General features: G+C 48.0%; 1 protein-coding gene across 4 annotated transcripts in view; it reads left to right on the forward strand.

The window, feature by feature from the left end:
- The window catches only part of Lilli (AF4/FMR2 family member lilliputian), a 139,580-nt gene that overhangs the window by 58,392 nt on the left and 62,750 nt on the right, over window positions 1–18,438 (forward strand). For all 4 annotated transcript variants that reach the window (XM_076381524.1, XM_076381525.1, XM_076381526.1 and 1 more), the window contains one exon: window positions 3,113–3,299. In XM_076381524.1, coding sequence (XP_076237639.1) covers window positions 3,113–3,299 — 187 coding nt within the window. The remainder of the gene's footprint in view (window positions 1–3,112; window positions 3,300–18,438) is intronic.

The following is an 18,438-nucleotide window of genomic DNA, read 5'->3' on the forward strand; positions in this document are numbered from 1 at the left end:
GGAACAGAAGCTACCGATATTTCTTTTTAAATATCATTACATGGTGGCTAAGATATGTTCGAAAATTTGAATATTCGAAAATTTAAAAATTCAACCGTCAAAGTTTTGAATGTTTAAAAATTCAAAAATTTTGGCCGTTAAAAATTTGAAAATTTGAAAAAGGTATCGTTATTTACGAGTCGACCAAACCTGCACCGCATTATCAGTCGCTAGGTAGTCAAACAAGCTGCTTATACATATTCATAGGAATGCTATCAACAAAGACTAGCTGTCTACTATTTCAAAGAATCGCAAAATTCTCGTGAATTGGTTCGTAGCATTTATTCAATAGATTAACGTTGGCGTGGAGGCTATATTAATGGAAAAAGCGTCAGACATCCCTATTGAATTGACGATCAATTGCGTCTGTCTGGAAGCGAAATGACACTCGATGACATCGATGGACGCGTCGAGGGGGTTGAAATTTTTGAAAATCGTTCGACTAACGGAAGTTCGAGAGCACAAATATGGAGCCGAGGGGTTGGCTCCCGTCCATTTACCGAGGCGCTAATCACGAAAACGCGCAGGCTTCGTTAGTGCGATGAACTTTACCGGCTTTGTGTCACGTCGTTCCGACATTCGATAGAACCAAACCCTCACGCTTTTCACTTCACCGATTCTCGCATAAATCGACAAATTTTAGAAACAATACGGAATTTGATTACTCAATTTAATTCCAGAAATACAGAACCTCTCAATAGCCTGTCGAAATAGTAGCTTTCAAGTAAAAAGACGTTTTCTCGCCAACAAAAAATATCTCATCGTGTTCTACCACCCTCGACTGATCCATAACTCAAAGTCAATCTTCGTAGTCTGGTCCCAGTCAAAGCATTTCAATCATACTTCTCCTGCGCCTTATCAACCAAGGAACCGTCACAAAGTTTTCCCTCGGTAATTTTCATTCTTAGCAATAGTCAGCGTTTCACAGAGCAACGAGATCCTCCCTTCGTAGCTATTGGTGTTCCGCGAGCGTATCAATCCGCGTCGCGCGGCCAGATATTTGTATTGGATTTCGAGACTCGGTTCGCGGCGCAATAGCGTGGCGTGCCGAATGTGCGCGCTTTATCAGAGCGTTCCGCTACGCGAGAAAGTACCTCGTCAGCCACTGGGATGAGAGCGCGTTTTGGTAACCAGGAAATCAGTCGTATCTAAACTCGTAATGGGAAGAGATGCGCGCGATGCTTCGTCGCCGATTCGTCGGCCAGTGGCCCCTGACTCGAACGCGAACCACTGTTCGAATCCTGGCCTGTGGACTCCGCGTCCCATGGAGCTTCCATAAACTTCCGTGCATTTTGCACGTGCAATATCGAGCCGCTTCATCTTTCCCCTTCCTCGTCTCCCGTCGACATTTCCGCCGCGTATGAAAAAGTGACGAAATAAACCGACCACGATTTCAGTCGCGCAATCGTCCACGGTTGGTTACTATACTCGCGCGCAGGAATCGATCAACGTTTGACGGAAATTATCAATTCTTCTGGAGTGAATCAACGCGCGGACGAGTGTGAATAGTGCTGTTATTCTTTAAGATACGAGAGAGCATATTAGGTGTCGAGATTTTAATGTGATATACTGTGTGTTAGCTAAGTATAGCGATTATCTGATAATGAGTGAAGGCGATAAGAGGTTCTAGTAGACGAGTCTGATAGATTCATAGGTAACAAGGTGGAAAAGTAACTTTAATGTATATCTTCACGAGAGCCCAAGAGCGAGTAGTCATGGTCTGGTAAGTGTTCTAGCGTCAGTCAACGCGTTAATCTCGATTCCGCATGGAAATACAGTCACTGAGCTGACACATTAACCGCGTGACGACGCGGACCGAGAAGCAGGCGAATCTAACCGAATTTAAAACCAATTCGTCGACCGAGTTTCCTTTCAAATCTCTATGTACGTTCTTGAGTGATAAGTAACTCGACTTCATGTTGCAGAGTTTTACGATAGTCCTCGATAAAACAGTTGGATGGTCAAAAATTGCATCAGTGTCTTTCGTCTCAGTTTCTCAACTCTTATTCGATTCACATATTCGCTTCTACACGTTCAAAAATAAGAGACAAAGTGATGAATATGCATGAGTGAACTTTCTCCTGTATGCAGGAATTAATTCAGCAAACTGTACGAGATAACCAGTGACACGGTCACCGATGTTGCCAAGGGAAGCCCGCTCAGTGGCACAGGGGCGCTTGGAATCCGTGACGATCGTCAACGACCGGTTATCGGTGGTCTAAAGTAGTGCGTCGGTTCTTTCGGTTCATTCGGTGTGCCCCGACATGGCCGGAAATGCGACTAAACAGGTGTTCACCGCAGCTGCAGCTGCTCTCTTCTACGGCTCCTCACGAATCTCTTGCCTCTATTCGCGCCGTCCATTTCCCTCCCTTCTTCACAGCGTTTCCTAAAACGCCAGAGTTATTCTCAGCGATGTGTCGTGCTCGTAATAAAATTCTTCCTCCGTGGTTTTCCTCGCCTTTCCTGTCGCTGGAGTCGAGAGAAGACACGCGGTGATCTTGGGGCAAATCCCTCGTCGCGTTAGCTACACTCGAACTGCGCTAGTCTGCAAGAAACAGGAGAGAATTTTATGTAAGAAGCCGACTTAAAATAGAAGCTTCAGTTACTCAATGTCACGGATATTGAGCATCGGCACGCAACGCGATCCCGCCAGTTTTTACGCGGAGAAGTTCTTGCGTTGGGTCGACGCTAATGTGAAACGAGGATTGAGTTTCTTGGAATGCATTGTATCGAGCACTCAACTGTATAATTTGGAGCCTTACCTGCGATGCCTTTTTGCCAGCCTCTTTGCTCGCGTGTTAATTGGTTTTTGTAATCGAATATTGGGTTAATATGTTCTGGGCAACGGGACTTACCAGAGGATAGGCTTCCTCGAGGCCAAACGAGAGAAATATTCAACAGAGCTATTAGATTCATATTAGATCGTGTACTATAAATTAGTTACGTAAAATTACTATTAATAATTGGAACTTATTAGCGTTTCTTTATCTCGAGGACCCTGTCACAGCGTCGACACTCTCATTCTACTGTAAGGTGAAGTTTAACTAATCGAATTGATTGTTGAATGTTTCAGCGTGGACCGGGACCGGCTTCGAGAGCGGGAACGACAGGCCCGCGCGGCGATGTCGGTCCAGGCCGAACAGGCGGCTGCAGGAGGTGGTCCTGACACTAGACACCATCACCATGGCCACCACAACCACGCTAACCACCATGCTAATCCGCATGCCGTCGCCGCTCCGCTGTTCCGTGCCCCAGTCAGGGTAAGTCTATCCACAGCTCTCTCGTTTTATTTTTGTATCGTTTACGATACTCGAGTCCAAAAGCTCGGCAGCGTTGCGTTTTCGGGGGAGACGGGATTAAGGGATCGCGTAGCTACTGAGAACGGAGGGTGCTTCAACTACCTCAAGATTGCGATAATATGGAGCTCCTATTGTGCTGCTTCTTCTTGATTAACTGGTAGCCTCTGAGGAGGAGTACGAAGAAATATTTTCCGATCGAAGCGGGCATAGAATATTAAACGCGGTAATGGAAAAAATGAATGGGCAAACGATAGCTTTGTATTCCAACTGCATGACAAACGTCGCGTGACAGATGGCAGATCAGTTTTCCGCGCGCTTAAATCCGTCTCCCTTTCGCTTGTCAACGCTACACTGTCTGACAGATTGAACTGTCGAGTTCGAGTCTGTGTCGCGAATCTATTTTTCGAATCGGTGACCGTAATTAGAGCTCGGTCACGAAAGCTTAAATCGCTTAAGTTTAAATCGCTTTTGATATGAGGTATCCATAACAGCGGGACTCGTGCCTGAAATTATTTCGTTAGCGTCCCTCGTTATCCAGTCCCCTGAGCAGGCTTAGCGTCTTTCGTCGCTGGCCCGGGGTATTAAATAGCTTCTCTCGATGCCTCGTTTAGCCGCCATATGGCATCGTCTCCGTCCCTCTTTTCGCCTCGTGGAAACATTTGGCCCGGCCCTTGGACGCACCTACGATCCTCAGGGTCTTCCGATTTCAGTCTCGAATCTGGAAGACGAATACCGAAGCCGGTAGCAGCTGCCTGAAGGGTCTATAGAGAAATCCCACACGGCCGTTATGGCAAAGCCGATGGCTCGTCAAGTCTCTCCCATGGCTCGTAAACATGGATCGCCTCCTCTTCGAACCCTCTTTGACCCCCCTACACTCTTGCTTCTTTCTGATCACGTTCTTACCACAGATTCGCTTTCAAAGTCTTCCTCGAGACAGAACGATCGATTGGGAATTAACTGTTCTTTAATTGAGACCGTTGCTCCTAGAACACTACACGTTTTTGCACAGTCCTCGACAGAGAAAGCATCGACGAACAAGTTCGGTGTCCTGTTTTTCATTGGGGTGGGGAATTCATGGGGGTGAGAAATGCAAGAAGAACCGTGTCCGCGTCGACCCTCAATTATCGATACGATTTCTTGCACGGCGCGCGAGTGACCTTCTGAACGTCGCCAATTGCCTCTCCCTCGGTACTCAACAGGTGTGACGCGACTTTTAAACTTTCCTAATAACAGTTTTACGACCTCCGTGGACTTCCGACCGTCGCGCGACGCACCTGCTGTCTAGCCGAAAAATTTCGCGACATTTTCTGCTCCGTGAATTGTATGTACAACCTCCAGCAGCTGGTAGGCTTTATGAATCCAGAAGTTAGTCATATCGTACGCCATATAAAACAGAATTGTCGAAGCACCTCGCTCGAGGCTAGATTCGAACGAAAGCATAAAGAAACTCGTGCTTGCCCAGGAAGACCGCGCGAGAAGGGGAGAGAAGAGCAAAAAAAGCGAAGGAGATTTACTTTTGGCATTTACGAGGTCGATCAATGTCATGACGTCTCTCTTCGAGTGGGAGGAAAGTTTGAAACAACACCCGTCGAATGTCGGCCCACACTCGGTGTCCCTGGACGTGACGCGTCCGTTATTACGCTAACTTTGAACGGTTCTCTAAATCCTGTTCGACCAGTGCACATTGTGTCCCATACTTCGCAAGCCAGAAGGGGTGGTTTCCTGTTCTTCTTGAACCTCCAATTATAACCATCTGCAGCGTTGTCTTAATACAACCTGGAGAGAACACGCAAACTGGTTTGCTTCTTATTATTTTTGGCCTAACCTGAATCTCATCTTTGAGAAGACAAATGTAAATGTCTTAGAGGCGAGCGTTCCAGAAGCTTTCAGGTGTAGACTGTGTCCTTCATGAAGAGTGTTCCGCACATCACTCTGTCTGCCCCATTAGTTCATCGGATATCGGTGTTTCGATTCTCCCTCGAAGAGCGCAGAGGTCAACGAACCCCAAAGAGATTCAAGGCGATCTATTCAGCAGGAAAATGAACACTAGAGGGAGAGAGACAGAAGGGAGGGGGCGAGAAGGCCGTAAATCGTCGACTTGGAGGCGAGATCGTAAAATCGCGCACAGTCTTTATCGGTCGATTGCGTCGCGGTCGCGGGGACACATTGGTAGTTGGAGCTCTCGGTAATCGGAAATAAAGACGACGAGCACGAGAATGGTGGCCGAGAGGGTGGTAGAAGGAAGAGGGTCGAGTGACGAAGGGGACAAGTTGGACGCGTGTGTGCCCACGGCGAGACTATGCCGCGACTCGCCCGCGAACTTAAGCAGCAGGCGCGCGTATTTATTACCGAGATTAACGACGCGCATTTGCATTTCCATGTAGCGTGGCTCGCACGCGGCGAAAAGTTGTGATTTAGAGCGAGCACGACGAGGGCAGCGAGGGACCGCGCAGAGACGCGCGAAAAGGGTATGGGGCTCGAGGGGCCTCGGCTTTTTCTCCGATATGTCCCGCGGGTAATGCACTCGGCCGTGCCAGCGTCAGAAACAACGACGCGTCTAAATGGAGACCTTGCCCGCCAACCAGCGCGATTATAAGCGACCTGGCCTCCGTGAAATCGCTCCTAGGTGCTGTCCAGAGTCGCGATACTGGGACCCCGAGCAGCGAGAGAAATTAATGGAACGTCCCTGCGATTAAGATTCGAGCCTCGCTTGACGCGTGTTCACGTGCTTCGAAGCTATCGTGAAATATGGAGTGTTGAGATATTGTGGTAGATTTTAAAATTTAGCCGTTGAAAATTTTGAAATTTGAATATTTGAAAATTTGACTGTTGGAAATTCGAAAATTTGAATATTTGAAAATTTAAAAATTTGACAGTTATAAAATTGAAACCTGGATACACAAGAATAGCAGAAAATATATGCACTATGCAGCTCCTGCAGGTATCATAGACGAATGTACTAGGGGAAATGCTAAAAGGTATGGGATTGGAGTATTCTCGCGCGACCTAAATTTTAAAATCAGGAGCCCTGGGTAAGAGATTGACGCCCATTTCATGAGATTCTGTAGGTGGGATGATTCCTGAACTCTCCGCATTTCGCCAGGAAAGCGGCTCACTCGTGTCGCATTCCCACGGGCTAGGGCATTCTTTTTGATAACAGCGGCCGTGCGTTTTATTTCTCCGGGGCAGATAAGAGGTTCCTCCTTGCTTTTCCTCTCCTTCTCGCGGTTGTACGACGACGTGTTTACAGAAGCGGGCAGGTGGAAAGGTCTCTTTCGCCACCTTGAAAGCTTGTCGTAGTTGCCGAGAGAGTATTCTCCCCTGTACAGGTGTCGAGTTGCGAGAAGCTACCTATTTTCGCGTTCTCTCTTCTTTGCTCGCCTTTGTCTCGTCCAAATGAAATAGAGCAAAGACAGTCGTTTATCCTTGGGTATCGTTTGACACCCCTAATGTCTTGCTATGATTCTACACATGGTAATAGAAAATAGTTGTTTGATATCTGAAATTGAAGGCCTTCGATGCTGAAATAAAAAGGATGGGCATCACCGATTTAAAGGTACTGTCAGTATCGTATTTTGTTTCACCATACCTCGCGAAAGATCGACCAACATGAAAAACAGGTTCAGACAGCATGTCGAAGATTTTCACATTTTTTCCATGGCCGTCAGTTAAAACGCGAATAGCCAGCGTTCGCTGGCAGTTCCCAAAAACTTGTCAAGAATATCCTAGAACATGCACGTATACCCATATTGTCCATATCTATTGTACAGCCAAACAGGACGTACAGGTTTGCTAATTTACATCGTTCCTTTAGCTTCAATCTTACATTTCCTAACATCTCTTCATCACTGTGTAATCTCCATAACTCATCCTTCTGCTGCCATTGCTACCTACTTATCCCAATTCAACAGACCATCGTCCAGTCATAAACACTGTTTCCTACTCTACCAGTAGGCGACCGTTACCAAATGGTTATGCGCGTTACGTATTCACGGGTAGTAGGATCGTAAACAAGATCAACGAGTTACGCGTAGAAATCCTGGCGGGGCAACTTTTCTCCAGGCGACACGGAAGGAAAGCCAGTGTCCTCGTAGCAACGACACTTGCTACGCTGCGCGTGTCAGTATCTCGAAATACCTGTGCCCTTTTGCTAGACGAGCGCGAGAACTTTTTCCATTCGTGCGCGGCACGGAGAAAGCCACGACGAAGCTTTCGTTCCGACATTACCGTGGCTTATCAGCGTTCGAGGAGTTAAATACCGCTTGCGTAACGGCGCACCTAGCCTTTCGACTCGTTAAATATATTCTCCTGCATGGACGAACCGAAGTGCAACGATGCTCGTTCGCGAGTTACGTTTTCTGGATCGTCGATAGCCATTCGCGCAGCTGAGCAGCCGAAAGCTGCTCTTTGACGTGCGTTCAAAGCCGCTCGTATACTTGCGCCATAACGTCGCGATATGCTCGTGCCAAACGTGCTGGAACTAAAGGGCAAAGAAACATTGGAGCGCGGTGGAATTTAATGGCGAACCTGCTGCAAACGCAACGCATAGTGGCAGGGGCTCGAAAAAGCGCGATGAAAAATCACCACGTTAATATTTTATCGATTTCCATTATGGAAACGGTGGGTTGGAGCATTTTCTAGGTGGTGGAATCTGGTTTTCTCGTTCAAATTTTCATTCGTGAAATTGAGTTTCATGGGAAAAGGGAGGAGAGCATATTAATCATATTTAACATTACTACTTTAGTTCTAATCCATTTTCTCGTCGTACCTGCTTCGAATGCGCAAACTATTTCGGAAAAGATTTAGAATCAAAGTTAGCCCATTTCGAAGGAGACAGACTCTCCGCTAGAACTCGTAGCTGTTGCATAAACGAGTTCGCCAATCAATTAACATGCAGAGTGATTCAATGTTCTTCAAGGTGAAGTTTGATTAAATGGGTAGGATGTTTTTCTAGAATACCTTGCGTGGAAGTTCAGGGAACTCTTTCCAGCAACTTTGCGCAGCTTTTCAAGGTTTTAAGTTGTTTGGCGCAAACTTGCTCCTGTACAAAAGATTTTAACTGTAAAAACTCGAAATCGTGTAAGTTCTGAATACTATCTATTTAAACTTCCGGTAACTGAAAGTCCACGGAATAAGTTCTCCTCGAAATGCCATAACTTTGACCTGAAAAACGTTGTCGAACGAAACAGTTTCGCGGATAATCGAGCGATAAAGCTGAAGTGAGATGCTTGTACGTGCCGTTGACTTTACGATGTTGGCGGGGCTTATCGTGCTCTCGGAAGGGAGGAATTTTCGGCGATGGGGGAGAACGCGGAGGGTTCGCGTGTAAAAATGCTAAATGGAAATTTTCACGCGCACCCTTGCATATTTACATTGCCGATACATTCGCGCTCTCCTGTGTGCCAACTTATTCCATCCCCGCTCTGAAAACCCATGTCTGCTCGTCATTTTCCTTCTACTTTTTCATTTTCCGTTTCGAGACCAGAATCCCGCAATATTTAACGAACCATATTCCTGTCCCAAGTCAGCGCTTAAAACCTCCGTAGTTAGCCATCGCGCAAGCTCGCACGTGACCCGTGGGACATGGAGGGAAGGCGGGGTCTCGATTAAATAAATAATTAGAGGATCGCGCGGATCAGAATCGACAAGATCCAGGTCGGGGAGGGTTCTGCGATCGTTTGCAGGGAAAATACGAGACAACGCGATACGTCGGTGTCTCACGCCTTCAATTAACCTAATTAGCCACCGTCACGAACTCGTTAGGGGACCGAGCATTGCTCGTCCGCCCACTGGCGATTCGATTCTACCAGAAATCGTTGCACCGTGTTCTCTAGTAGCTCAATTACCCAGCAAAAATAATCGCCAGAATGCACGTGTCGTCCGATGCTAAACTGCCCACCCCCATCCACGTTTATTTATTCCCGCCGACGCTGCTGTGTAAATAGGTCGCGGCACGATGCATATTCAAACGCGAAATTTCGCGATAAAGTGATATTTAACGCGATCGACGAACATACGTCTCGGTTGTTTATCGACATGGATCGTCTCGAACCGAGCTATGGCAATGAACAACGCCTTGTCTATATTAATAGAAACACGATGCGACAGAAGAGGCAAGCCGAGAAGAGAGGTGTATATCATTCTGTTCGTTACGTAACGAACAAAGGATTCTGAATCGTGGTCGCGGGACAATTAAGAATGACGATCCGTTTTTTCTTCCTTTTCACGCGAGCCGCAGAACCGGCGGGCCCTCCTTTGTTTGCCAAGAGAAACGCGCGTAATCCCTTCTTCTCCACCGTTGCATTGCGGGCAATCTGTTCGCTGATGCTCAGACTTCAGCGACGACCGTCTTTGCGAGAATATTAACCACGATTCGCTCGCTTAATCCATTAATTCAGGGAACGAGTTAACTCACCGCGAAAATTTAGTAATCGCTTTAACATTACGTGCATGACATTTTCTTGACAAAATAAATTACTTTTCATTTCCTCACGTTCGTTCATAGCCACGATTTCTTTGATAATTGTCGAAAAATTTCTCCATCAGTTTATATCTAGAAATTGTACGATAATTATGATAGAGATTCAAGTCAATTAGGTTTTAGATGAAATTGGTAAAATTTGAGGAAAGAAAAGTTGGAGGTTGCCTATGCAGTTGCATGGGTAGAGATAAAACTGGGTCCCTTGAATGGTTAATCACTCTTAAATAGTCGAAACTGCGTTCCTAGCCAAGAGACCGCGCATTTAATGGGTTAACGACAAACGTTAACCCTTTAAAATCGCTTTGGTCTGGTTCTATCAGTTCTTTGTGGCATGTAACTTCCCAGCGTGTGCATATATTTGACTTCGCTCCGAAATTCAGTCCGAAAAGCACTGCAATCACTTTAGGCGGATCAGAGAGGGTTCAGAGACAACTCGAATGCCTCGAAACTGTCGGGAACAGTTTCTGACGGAACGGAAGGCTTTCACAAACATCGAAGGGTTTTCTGCGGATATCCTGATCCTGGTTATGTTCCGAAACTCGAGCGACGCTCACGGAACATCCACCGTTACGACGATGGAATATCGGATTTACTCGATGCATCGTGTCCAAATAACAATAAGCTGCTGCTGCTGCGCGGCACACGTCGATTTGGGGATTACACGACTCGCCGACGAGCTCTGATGATTGCGCGCCGATGACGATGACGCCTCGCGACGATGCCACCGATAGCGGCTGACCACTCGAACTAGGACAAATAACGATCATTTGCCAGTGGCTCGTTCCGCGTTTCGCCAGCTAGAAATTCATTACGGTCTTCCGTGCGCGTCCACCTGAAGCGAGTGCACCGAACAGCCGATCGATCGCTGAAGAACTGGCAAATTATCCGAATCCCTCGCGAGACCGACCTTCCACTAAACTTGTTCAATCCTCCGTGATTCTCCATTCAGTTCGAGTAGATATTTGTTTCTGAAGAGTTTTTGGTGGTGGGAGGAATTGGAGTCCCTCTATTTTACAAATTCACTATTTTCATGGCTCTAAGTTACCCTAAAAGGTAGACCGCGTGTTTTGGAAACAATCTCTAGTGTTTCTCGCGCAGTTTCTTCAAACATGGAGTACTTCCTACTCCAATCTGGCTGGGCACATGTGTTAGAAGTCTCCCGTTATCTCAGTCAAGCTATTCCTGGCTGATAATTCAGCGACGACCACGAAGAGGCTCGCTCTCACAGTAAATGGTCGTCGAGCAAAGACTTCTGTGCACACGTGGCAGTTAATTCGTCGCCGGGATGGAGCAGAGGACTCGCGATTCGCGATCATCCGATCGTCTAGCGATCGTCTGTAGGATTAAGCCGTGCTCTCGCGTTAAGCGGAAAGCGAAGCCCATGATTTGTAGGTCGTTTGATCGTATTATACTCGCCTCGTGGTTTACGTAATCCTGCCACTCGTCTGTGTGTAGGTGCACTTGTGCGTGGCCAGCTCTCTCTCTGTGCTCGCGCAGCGGCGTAGTTACGCGGCCCCCGATGTGTGGGTGCGTGTACGTGCACGATTCTGGTCGTGTGCCGACATTGGTACGCAGCCACGCGAGCGCCAGATTATAGGTTAGGCTAGATTCATGACGATTGTACTCTCCGCGTTTCCCTCCCCTTCTGCGCCTCCACCTCCCTCTGTTCTTTCCGCTTGGCTTTCCGTCTTGCCGACTCTCGCTGATCGACTAAGCACGCCGCTCAAGGTCCAAGCCAGAGAGACTCGCGGCAGCTACTTTTCGAGTCCTCCGCTTGTTTCCGAATTCTCGAATTGAGAAGGCTCCAAATTTTGTCTAAATTCAACAGGTTTATGGAATTGAAATTTCAAATTCAGGAACACCGTTCACTGTAAATTTTCTATAGCGATCTGGCGTTCTAATTAGTTCGGCAATTCCAGGGATTCTACCGCTGGATCTCTGAATTGGATCAAAAGGTCATTACGAACTTCGAATTCCAAAAGGCTTGTCGAGGATGAAATTAAAGCCGGGGGCGTAAATTCATTCATTTCATTTTTTGGGCATTTTTTCGAATTCTACTCTAGGTCTAACTTTTCCATCGGGGGTAGGTACACCAAAATGCAATATCAGGAGGTTGAACACATGTGAGGTAGTCTTCAAGTCAGCAGGGTGCAAAAGTGCAGCTTTATAGGTTTACGATTACGATAGTGCAGGAAGAACTAAAAATTTGCCATGGAAATGATTATTCTCTTTGGAGTCCTTAGTACTCTTTCTCTTACTCATCTCTGCAAGCTCGCGAATTCGCTGGCGATAGGCATCGCGAAAAATCGAGCTGACTTGAGGCGAGCCAGGGTGGCAAGCGAGCACTCTCGAGTGATTCTGCGCCGAGCTAGATACCAGCACCGTGTTCTCGGTATTTTTGTTAGCTCTCTTCTTCTGTGCTGGTCGCCAACTCCTTGGTTGTATCCCGGGCCCCCATCGCTGGCCGCGAGCTCGCAATTTATGAACTTTGCTCGACCTATTCTTCCAGCTGGAACACCGATCCGCGTTGCGTCGCAAATTCGACCGACTCGCACGTGCTCGTTTCCTAACGTGTACGACAGTATCGATTTCTTTCCTAGCCGCAGTATCTTTTCAGACGCTCGGCATTTCCTGCTATGTGTCGATGAACTCTTCCTTTTGCTCGTCTGCAGCTTTATTTCCATCGCTGCGTCTGATCTTTCCTCTAGTCTACTCATAGCTTATTGCGTTGGATAGCTAAGCGTGCGGTGCTTTGGGAAGTCTACACGAGTCTTAGCCAGTCTTTGCATTGTTTATCAGATCTTTTACCAAAGATTCATAGATCGATATCTTATGATTAGGTTCACTGGTAATTCATTTTTTTAGAAACTCCAGAAACAAAAAGACACAGTGAAACGACAAGAACAAAGCTTCGTGGCAGCAGTGAACACGTTTATTAATGTGATTTTAATGTTACATTAATGTGACTGCTTAGAATCGTTAAAAAATAAAAGAATTGCAGGGCAACCTTTTGTAAAGGAGCATTCTCTATGCTATAGGAATTACCGCGAGAGGCTCGTTGCGAAAAGCGAGCGATCGGCTTCCTGGCGAGCGGAAAGTCTCTACGGTCGAGCTGTATTTCCTTCAGCGCGCGCTCGCGCGATCGCGCACGCGTAGCGGTCGTGCGAGGCGAGAATACGTGCGTGCGTGCATGCATGCCGCAGTGGCCGTCTTCGCCGCTCGTTCTCGTCTCTGACCTCGTTTTCACCGTAGCCGTCGGCCCGACTAATCGGATGGCAGACGTCGGAACTCGCCGAGTTAAATTCCTCGCGGTTGCCCCCGCTCCTCTCGCATATTCCCTGCGAATTCGAGCTCCCTCGAGATCTCTTTTTTCTTTGGTCGTCAGGGACTTCAGCAAACTTGTATCTTTTTACCGGTGATACCTTGCAAGCGGAAACATGCCACTGTATATTCTACTGTGGAAGAAATAGGTGCATAAGTATCAGTTTTTAACGATACTCAAGACTATTTGCTCACGGAGTACGCATCCGGTTTTCGTTGCAAAATGGCTTAAATAGGTATCATATCTTAACTTTGAACTGATAAGGTGGATTCATGTATTTGTGCACAGTGATTATTGCAAGACAACTGTAGCATGTAAGCCCACTATTACTACAAGTCTGGTTTATGGATTTTCTGAAACCATATCTCTCCAATTCAAATTTAATCGATATTCTTGTAGTTCTGTCGTGACTCACGTCGACATAAAATAATTTCTGATTTCTAAGGAAAACCATTGCTTTCGCCTTTTCCTTGACTTAATCACTCCGCCCGAAGCTCGTTATCGGCCACTTAACGACTGCGTCGAGGAAAACCGTTGGACTTCATTCAGCGACCAATGCAGTGTTTACTCGCAGTACTTTAACGATATCTCGTTCTACAGTAAATACCATTTTCGAGGGTCGAGCCGAGAGTCACCTTATCAAACACAGAATTTAAATAACAATCAGCAACTCTACGAATAGTGTAATGTATTTTCAGCATATCTATCGAAGGCAATGACGAGTGTTCATCGAAATGCGAAAATAGAGAAAACACTGCACAGTCGAAGGAGACTGTTCGACCGTGGCGGTGCTCCATCTTCTCTCGCGGAAAAATAGAGAATACCCGGTCAAGCTGTCGAAGCGAAGTGATCTCGCGTCTTGTTCTTCCGAGCGAGCGAGGATTCCCACGGAAGGCAGGAAAGCCGCGCGCGTCTAGAGCGCGCCGTCTCACGATATTATCGACGATCTCCGCGCATTTATTCCTCTCGGTCTGCCCCGGTCGTTTGTCATTTTCCGTACGACCGGTTGGAATTCCAGTCGGACGCGCGAGCCACGGCTGGAACACGAGAGCGTATTTACCGAAGGTAATTCCTGTTGCGTGTCGAGGCGTCGCGCTCGCTCGCTCTCTCGCTCGCTCTCTCGCTCGCTCTCGCGCGCGAATACCGACCCGTCGATCGAGAAAAAGCGCGATCGATTTATTCGCGGTTACGAAACGACGGCTGCTCGGTCAGACGTTATTAATGAACGTACTCCATAGCACGGTCTAAAATTAGAAGGTCGTCGCGTAAGGGAAACGAGAGCGGAGTAGATCGATCGGAGGACAGCTTCTTCCTTCCGTCGAAGATGGAAGACGCTTCGAGATCTCAGGGAGGACGCGAGCTCTGGTCTGGCCAAGCATTGTCGCGGTTGTAAATCGTGGCCTCGAGTTAAATCGGATATCGTCCAGATAACAGAGAGTCGATGGACCGAGAGCAGTTTCGCGGAACTTCGGTGTCGAGCGCTTCGAATCGCCCCTAATGACTCGAGCGTCCCGCCAAGGGATGGGCAGCCGAATGGAAATCCCGGAAACGTGCCCCCTCTTCCATAGCTACCCTCGTTTTCCCTTACGCGGCTTTTAAGTTTTGGATTTCCAAGATTGCAGACGCGTCGGGGCCGAGAGCAGCGGCTGCGGCACCATGCTACCCACTCTCTTCGCCTACTACATTATTCAAATCTGTCGCAAGAAGAATCCTGGGGTGAATTTTAAGGGGATGAAGGAGTCGAAGACTGCCGTCCTGTTTTCCGTTCTTGGCTACTCCTTCCGTTTCGAGTCTCCACGCTGATCTTTATTAGCCCCTTCATCTCGCTACTGTGCTGCAAATGCACCCTTGAATTATTCTCTCTTGCTGGGGTGGCTATCTCGCGAATCGTTGGAGATGGCTCGGTGTAAGTACTTAAGAGCAGTTGGATTAGGACTTCCAACCGTAGTCACGGTATCCTTAAGGTAGGCAACTCCACCTGCTCCCAGCTGTGCTTCATCGCTAATTAAACGCAGAGTGAGTAATTAAATGGCAACGATCCCTGGCAGGCTCTCATATTTCCACTCGTGGACATAGAGCTTTGTTTACGCCCTGCCTTTTTCTCGGTGTTACATCTTTCACTGATGACGTTAATTGACTCGGCGATCAGCTGAACACTTCGAATATTCGTTTAACGCGATCAACGATATGCTCAGCTCCTCCCCAGTTAATGAAATAACGCTGGATTATACTCGAGATATCAGCTCTGCGATCGGCTTGACCACGCGTACACGCAATAGCGACCTCTCGCGATTGAAATGTATCGCGCGACGACTGCGATAACAGTCTTGCTTCGAGATATACTCTTTCCCTTGAGTTGTCGTTAATTGCTCGTTAACGTCGAGTCGCTTTGAAATTCTAACGAAGGTAGATAGTCGGATGTTATTCGGCAACTTATAACCTCAGGAATATCATCAGCTTCATAACTCTTCCTCTGTCTGTCAGAGTAACAGAGAACTGATTACTCGAAGATAAATTGAAGATAAGAAAACAGCTCATTCCCATCCTGTAAAGGATAAAGTTACCACAGTACTCCAGAAAACCTGACCGAATGAAATTGTCCAGAAACAAATCCCCATAATTTCAGCATCAAGGACAGGCAACCACAGCTGCATCCATAGGTACGAATTCGTTAGCACAGCGTGCACGAGCCTCGGAAGCCCATCCACAGACCGCACAGTTGAAATGGTCCCGTCCCATCCAGGACCGCAGTATGTTAATTCATCGCCGACACACCTGATCACTTTTACTGGAGTCGATGGCGATCGGATCGCATTCGAGCAGCGACTTGGCCGAGCGGCAACAGCGTACGCGTGACCGCGATGCATCGGGCGGTCATACGCGCGCGTCGTCGCGTAACTCGTGCTGGTGTTTAGCGTAATTTATTAAACCGCTCCGCGTCGGTCGCGCTGGCTCTCGCTGGCTCTCGCTTTGACCGTGTGGCCCGAGCGACCGGCTGGGGCGAAGCGGGATTCTCGTTGGCTAAAATATACACGTACACGCGACCGAGCGAGCGTCGGCCAACACACGGCTGCACACAAAGAGAGCAACCCTGGCTTTCGCGGCGGGGGTGGTATGGCGGAATCAATACCGGTGTGTGAGAGGGTGGGATAATGCGGTGGCTTGACGAGAGTTGTAGCTACTAAGGGGGAAAGGGAGCGGAGACAGGGGGCGGTGGAGGAGGCAGTGAAGTCGATGGGGGAGGATGGGCGGGGGTGGTGGAAGAAACGGCGCGGAAGGAGCCGAAGGGAGAGCGAAGTCGAGGACTAGTGGAGGAAATAAACAATGGGTAACCCAGGTTTGGTGGTACACGCTGCTGGAAAATTACCTACGATACTGGATAATGGAGAGACAGAAGAGCGGGGTGGTAACCACCTTCTTCCGCGATCGGTGCGCCCATTCTTTCGCCCGAGCTTTTACCTTTTTTTCGCTCTCCCCTTTCTCTTTATTGGCAAGCAATAATCCCCGAGCATTATGGCGGCCCATTTCGGCGCGTCCTCGTTTCGCGACCGACCCGTGAGTAAGTACGTTGGAAACGAGTGGGAAACGGAATAGTTGCATGGATTCAGCGGAAGGCAATCGATCAGGGTGCAGGTGTCGAACACATACATCTTTACCTCCTGGAGAATTACTTAAGACCGGACTTGCCACCGTCGGTGCACGCTCAACTGCTGGGTTCACGTTGCTTCGCACTTCTTTCAACTTGTAATTGCGAGAAACTTTGTAGGCGCACTCAAGGATACCCTGTCACCTCCCGCTTCAATTAAGTGGCACGCGATCGGCTGTGCCTACTGGACAGTGAGTTTGAACTACCTCTTTACAAAGTATAGACGTTCTCTACTACCATGGAGTTTCTTAATCGTCATCTGTTATTACTTTGCAACTCGTACACAACAGCTCTAGTAGGTATTAGTCACTATAGTCGCCCAAAGTACTTAAAGGGTTAACCTAGAATTGAGTCAGTTCCCTTTCTCCGATTGAAATAGTAAGCGTGACTAACTCCATCGCTAAGCTCTTTAAATGTTCGTCATGAAAAATTCTCTTAGAGAAGAGAGGCAAAGTTCGATCATAATTCGCACGCGAATTGGCGAGTTCCTCGTTAATTTCATTTCAGGGAAAGAAATTATGCGGAAGACCGCGAGATTACGCGGACTGGATAGGTTTCCAGGATCGGCGCGACCGATCTCTTAATAATTCCGCTCTTTTTTCCTCCACCGTGTTTTTCTCTCCCCGATGGTCCTGGTGTCGGGGTATTTTTCTTCCGCGCAGGAGCCAGCGATAGTAATCGCATTACGCTGGCCGTGCTCCACTCTGCCATACACTCCTCCGCCGCATATTAAAGAGGCTCCCTCCTAAATACGTTAATTTCGCGGCGAAATTATTTGGCTGCTCGCGGTTTGCGTCCCGTTCCTCTCCTCGGGAGCGCAGGGAGAAAAAACACGCAACCGACGGGAATATAATTGCGGCAGCAATACCATTGTACTGATGCACGCCCGTGCGACCGTGTACAAATAATTCCCCGTTCCCCTACCGTGGCGAGGACTCTTTCCACGCTTTTCCATCTCGCCGTTTCCCGCGGCGTCTCATTGCCACGCAATCTCGTTTCTTTTTTATCTCGGTTCGTTATGAAGCTCCGGTAATCCGACGATATCTTAGCTTCTTCGGTCCCTCCTTCGCCTTTTCTTCCCTTTTTCTCTTCCTTTCTGGGGATGCAAAGAGTGGTCGTACCTGAGTTGTTCTCTCTCTGCCTTTATATATTTCGCTGTCTCTCTCTCGCGTGCGCTCTCGCTCGCTCGCTCGCTCACTCGCTCGCTCTATGCTCTTCCGGCCGGGTGGATCGATTCGCGTTGCATTCGCCTCGCCTTCGACCCAAATAGTTGGCCACGGTGGACGTCCCTCGAAGCCCTTTCCTCGGTATTCGCGTCCCGTCCGATGGAAACGCGACGGGAGGCCGAGAGGCGGATGTTAGGGGGTTAATTAATTGTACCCTTGGCACCAGTCCACCGTTCGAATTTGGCCGTAGCAGCCGCTTAACCTCGGTAATGTCTGTCATGAATTTGGGTAACTTCCCTGCTACACGCGCCGCTTCTTCTCCGATGCTCTGTCCTCTTCTTTGCAATCAGGCGCCCTTTCCCTTTCTCTCTTGCTTCTCCCTTTGCTTCGATCGTGCTAATTTGTAAAGAAAGCGCGACCATTTTCTCTCAAATCCTTTTTCGTTCAATTTACTTACGCTCATGGGATAATCCACTCGCCGAAGC

Source organism: Calliopsis andreniformis, chromosome 6 (assembly GCF_051401765.1).
Source record: "Calliopsis andreniformis isolate RMS-2024a chromosome 6, iyCalAndr_principal, whole genome shotgun sequence".
NCBI classification, from domain to species: Eukaryota; Metazoa; Arthropoda; class Insecta; order Hymenoptera; family Andrenidae; genus Calliopsis; species Calliopsis andreniformis.